The 6026-nt window shown below is 35.6% G+C and overlaps 1 protein-coding gene across 1 annotated transcript; it reads left to right on the forward strand.

The window, feature by feature from the left end:
* The first annotated feature begins 1480 nt into the window (after window positions 1-1480).
* On the forward strand, window positions 1481-4546 carry LOC118035013 (WAT1-related protein At1g09380). Its single transcript, XM_035040495.2, has 7 exons — window positions 1481-1659; window positions 3034-3096; window positions 3180-3296; window positions 3398-3647; window positions 3746-3904; window positions 4056-4207; window positions 4314-4546. Exons 1-7 carry the CDS (start codon window positions 1481-1483, stop codon window positions 4495-4497), a joined length of 1104 nt encoding a protein of 367 aa, XP_034896386.1. The 3' UTR covers window positions 4498-4546.
* The last annotated feature ends 1480 nt before the right edge of the window (window positions 4547-6026 follow it).

The raw sequence follows: 6026 nt of genomic DNA on the forward strand, positions 1-6026 counted from the left end.
TGAATCTAAAAATAATGCATAGAAAAATATGCTATTAAACAGACTGTGATCGATTTGATAGTTTTTAGATTTATGGTTGTGATTGTTTTTAAAAAATAGTTTTTTGTTTAGAAATGCATTAAAATAATATATATATTTTTAAAAAATAATTTTAACAACAGCACATCAAAACAATCCATAATCATAAAAAAAGTTAATTTGAAGTAAAAAAAATTTAGATTTTTTTTAAAATTTTTTTTGAATATAAAAACAAACACACTTGAAGTGATGGTTATGATATTAAACAAATCAAGATTAATTTGAACCGTTTGTTAAACTGTTTGATTTTTTTTATGGGTAATTATATATGAAATACCAACTTTTTTATGTTATTATATATGAATGATGCAACGAGGACTACATATTTCTCAGTTATCATTAATTAATTTATTCATAAATCATAAGAAAGGGACTCTCTCTTGGCTTCTAAGCTATGAAGATCTCAAATTCCCCCGATACATTTAGACACTTGATTAATTATTAAGCAATGCTATCAATGGCGTATTGACAAACATGCATGATAATTAATATATTTAAAGAACTTGGTGAGGGGAATTATACACAATCCATAGCTATCTAGGAGCCAAAACGACGCAGAGGGTTTGCTTTTTGTACGTAGCTAGCTAAAATTAAGTACCCCCCAAGCAATCATACAGAAAATACTACAAGACCAATAATTCTGCATCTAAGCCCGGCTGCTTCCACGCATCAAGCAAGATGGAAAATTTTATGAGTTGTAATCACAATCTTAGGGTGTAATTGAAAATTTTTATGATAAAATCGATCTTATTAGCTGATTCTTGATATTTATTTTGAAAAATAGACAATTATAAGTAGAAGAGATAAATTTTAGGTGAAGATATTTACTTTAAAGATCATAAATTTTATTTTTTTTCCCTTTTCATGTTATGTTTAATTTTTTGTTTCAAAATGAGCTTCACGTCAATTAAGTATATAAAATCGATTATATATTGAAGTTGTCATCCTCCATAATCTCCAGGAAATACTAATTACTACCGAAATATTTTCGATGCTCCGATGTTCCTACATACTGTCCCACGAAGGGGGGAGTGGGTCCCACTTGCTGTGTATGCTTAATCGGCAAATAATGCAAAATGCCAAAATTGAGCTGGCAAATAATACAGCGCAAGACAAAACTGAAAGCCGTTATAGTTCATGCAAAAGCAAGAGTGTTGCAAGAAAATCCTGAACCGTTTCTCTCTTTTTCTCATGCTCTAAGACATTTCCCCTTTCCTTATTTATTTTCTTTCACTTTCCGTTGAGTTTTAACTCTCTGTACTCCAAATCTTTTGTGTTCTAGCTAGCTCCATTCTTGCATTCTCTTACACCATCACCTCTCTCTCTCTCACTCCCTTTCTATATAAAGCATCACTAGCTAGCTAGCTTAGTAGTATTCTTGAAGAGAATCAAGAAACTTGCGATGGATATGGCAGATGTTTTGCCATTCTTGGCTATGGCTATAGTCCAGTTTGGCTATGCAGGCATGAATATTACATCAAAGCTTGCAATGGATTCAGGCATGAAACCACTTGTTCTTGTTGGTTATAGGCAAATCTTTGCCACCATTGCAATGGTCCCCTTTGCTTATTTCTTTGAGTGGTAAGTTTTTTAAAGCTTTTCGTTTGTTTTAACTGGTTTTTCATGGCATTGTTTCCTTTTTCTTTGAACTTGGTAAGTGGGGCTGGTGTTTTGGAGGAGCGCATCTCTCTTGCCAATCAAATTTAGAGGACTCTCTAAATTTTCTAATCTTGCTTGCTATATAGAAAATTAAGCCATTACATTCCTTGATCAATTGTTTTTTCTTTTCCCTAAAGTATCGATTCGAAGATTATATATACAGTAATTTATTTATTTTCTGTACAAATTATACGAATAAAAATCATGCTGCTGAGAAGATTCATGTTGGATGTGGAATGATGGCATCTATGCTACTGATACGCAAAGGCGATGGCTTACGCAGGGCTGCCGCTTGTACATTTCTGCTATAAGGCGCCAGCTACCTGTTGCATGCCTTCACAAATGACCTAATAAATGAAAGGAGCAAGCTTCAGCTTCTTCTTTCTTTAATCATCTAAAGGTCAAACAAAGACACTATAAAGCAGCAGCTTTGCATTTAATTACATGATCTCATGTATATACTTTGCTGCCAGTGTTCACAGTATTAATTATGTGCTTTAGGACAGCCTATATTAAGGCTGCACGTAATTCCATTGGCTCATTCGAGGCCAATCAAATTTCAAAATTAACTCTCAAAAAAAAAAAAAAAATCTTGATGCAAGCAAATGAAGCATTTGTATTAAATTGAAATAGCTATTAAAGAAAAAGTGTGGCGACTCCTGTCAAAGCTATGAGCTTAGATTATTTGCATCTTATTTTGTAGTGTCCATTATCGAACTATTTCTAAAGCACACGGACTGGCTGTCAATTAAGTTTTAAAAAGAGAGGGTTGATCTAGATGAACCCTCTCTTTTTTTAAAAAATATTCCTGAAATATATATATATATATATATATAAAGGTTTTTTCACTTACAACTAGGCTATTAACTAGTAACTTGAGTTCATCCCAGCTGTTCCACTTCCTAGCTCCACCTTTCTCAATTCTTTAACTTTATCATCAATCTCTCTGGTATTAATGATAATCAATAAGTTAATTATGATAGTGCGCAATCTCTTGCTATTCTTATCTAGCAGTCAGAACAGTAGAACCCACCAATTCATGCTCGCATGCAGAAATATTGAACTATCATGCTACCATTGTTGCTTTATGGAAAATCTTTGCTATGATGACCCCTTTGTTTATTTCTTTTGAACTGTAAGTTCTTGATCAATGGAGTACGTGAAATGATTTATTGTTAAAAGAAATAAGCAAAGGGATCATTGCAAAGGTGGTCAAGTAACCTAACTTTATGAAGTTAATTATAATTAGTTCTAAACAGTTGGAAATTATTTAATTTGTCTTTTTTTTTGGTGCAGGAAAACTAGGCCCAAGATCACCATGTCTTTGCTGCTTCAGATTTTCATATGTTCTCTTACAGGGTGAGTAATTACTTCTCTCTGATAGTTCTATCTGCCAATAACATGTATTCCTGGAAATATATCTAATTTTCTAAGACATGCAGTGTAACAGGAAACCAGGTTTTTTATTTTATTGGGCTAGAAAATTCCACCCCCACAATTGGATGTGCATTGACCAACGTACTCCCTGCAGTGACTTTCATTCTTGCAGTTCTTTTCAGGTACTGAGGTAGTCTCATTTTTCTGTATTTTTCTTGCAAATTAGACCACATTCGGTACATTTCTTCTTTTGTTAAATGTTTTTTTCTTCAATATTTTGCAGACAGGAATCAGTGGGAATCAAGAAGACATCAGGGCAAGCAAAGCTGTTAGGGACGATAGTATGTGTAGGAGGAGCCATGTTGTTGTCATTCTACCATGGTCACATGATCAATATAGGCGAGTCAAGTATTCATTGGAACTATGCAGATAGTACCGGAAATAGCAGCACCGACAAGAAATCGAACTTCGTCCTGGGATCCTTATTTATAATTGCTAGTGCTATTTCTTGGGCAATATGGTTCACCGTCCAAGTAAGAAATCTTAGCTTCTCGAAAGTTTTCAGATTGGTCTGGCCATGCCACTTCATGGTTTAAATAGAGTTTAATTTCTTGATGATTTGCGCATGCAGGCGAAAGTGAGCTTGAAGTTTCCGGCTCCTTACACGTGCACCTTATTGATGTGTTTCATGGGCAGCATTGAATGTGTTGTAATCGGCATCGGTGCCAATCACAAAGTATCTGAGTGGTCATTGCGATCTCCTGGCAGGCTTATTGCAGCTCTGTATGCAGTATGTTCCCTAACAAGTTAACATAGGATTAATCAACTGAGCTATGGAATTATGCCAACTTATTTTGGCTTTAAATTTTCATGTTTTTGAGCCAATTCTTATACTTCTATGCCTTTTTAAATGATGGTAGCTTTTTCCTTCACAATTTCAGGGAATCGTGTGTTCCGCACTAGCGTTTTCCCTCACTTCATGGAGTATTCAAAGGAAAGGAGCACTCTACGTCTCGGTCTTCAGTCCCTTGTTGCTTGTTATAGTAGCTGTTTTGAGTTGGGCATTGCTTCATGAGAAGATATATGTCGGAACGTATGCACATGCTTAACTCCACTTATTTTACACTTATCATTGTTTTTGTGTGCTTAATCTTTTGTAGCAACAAGGAAGGACTAAATGATATGTGATTGATTTTTAGAGCTGTAGGGTCGATCTTGATCGTCGCTGGGCTCTACGCGGTTCTCTGGGGGAAGGATAAGGAATTGAAGGAGGAGATCGAAGAGACGAAGGAGATGAAGATAGGCAGTAAAGAGTGGAATAACCATGACCTTGAATTACAATTACATGCAATTTCTAACGGCAATAGAAATGCTGCAAGTTGAAGGACGGGAACATAAGGGTAAACAATCTGGTTCAGTTTTATGTATTGAATGAGCTATCAATTACCATGTTTCTCCTGTGTACGAAGAGGCCTAAACTGACTTGATTAATGGATCGTTTGTTCCTCGATTGGTCCCTCTTCAAAATATTCGTTAACGGAAAACTGTAGATTCTATATCATTGTCACATTAACAACTATCACCAAGGGCTTTTTGAGCTGTACAAATGAGCTACCCAATTACATGCTTGTTTAACAAAAACAAAACACCAGCTAGCAGCTCTGAGATTTGATGAATCGATCAGTGTCTTGGAGGACTAGGTGCACATCCTTGTTATTGAAGCTGTTCCTTAGCATGGTGTCAGTAATCAGGTTAACATCACCTTAAAAAATAAAAGTATGGCATAAATTCAACTTCACATGGAGAATGAAGAAAACATTGCATCGCCAAATTAATTGGAACAGGAGAACAAGAGGCATCGCTCCTTGTTCTTTCAAAGCAAATCATGGTGTGGGAGAATTGTTGTTGACTTAAAATGAGCCAGCCATATTCACTCGAGATTTGTATTTCAATATAGCCTTGAACCAAGGTGCAGAGCTGTGAATGTGCGTGTTTTAGAGAGTCATATTTAAGAGGCTTAATACGTGGCAGAAACAACCTTGAATTAAGTCATCAACTCAACAAGTAGCCAGAAGTGTATTGAACACCTTTCAGGACTTTTTAAAACGATCCTTCTCTAAAGTTTCCAACAGTCTCCTCTGTGTTATTGTTGAGACGTAAAGCTATGGTGAGATTCCATCAGTCTCCTCTGCGTTAATTATGAGAAGCAGTGCTATTGTGAGAGCCTGTCTAAGTGAGTGTGTATGTTCTCCTACACCATAAACTATGCGAGGTGAGATAAGTGTTATTTTGTACACCTTCCGTACTTTTTTTATTTTGATCATTTACTTGCAAATTTAGCTAATTATATTTTTAATTTCAATTTTCTTCAACAAATTGCTTGTTTATGAATAGAAAACAAATATATGTATGTAAGGAAATCACCAGGAAATTACTGCCGCGTACACCACGTTTTATGCTTTAGCTCAATTTCTAGTGTTGTGAAAATTAAAACTATCTCGTTTTTGACTAAAAATTTATATATAAACGAAGTTAATAGATATTTTACTTGTTTTTTTTATCTCAAGTTAATAGATATTCTCAACTTGGTATCAGAGTAACAAAACCCTAAAATAAATTAAACTTAATTTTCTCACAGCCTCCCAACCTCCCTTTTTCAATGGAACAACCACCATATACATCTTCAAATTCTGCAGCAAAAACAGTCCAGCTTTCTTCTTCTCCGACAGTGCAGCCCTCTTCTCTTGCAGCGCCTCCTCTGCTTTCCTCTACTACGTCACCGCCTGGATTCTCCTCTGCCATGGCTGGTGAACGCCTCCTCTTGCAGCCCACGTTTGCTGCCTCTACTGCCGCAAGCATTATCTCTCTTTCTCACACTCATCAAGTCATCTCCCTCAAATTAACAAACACCA

Source organism: Populus alba, chromosome 5 (assembly GCF_005239225.2).
Source record: "Populus alba chromosome 5, ASM523922v2, whole genome shotgun sequence".
NCBI classification, from domain to species: domain Eukaryota; kingdom Viridiplantae; phylum Streptophyta; class Magnoliopsida; order Malpighiales; family Salicaceae; genus Populus; species Populus alba.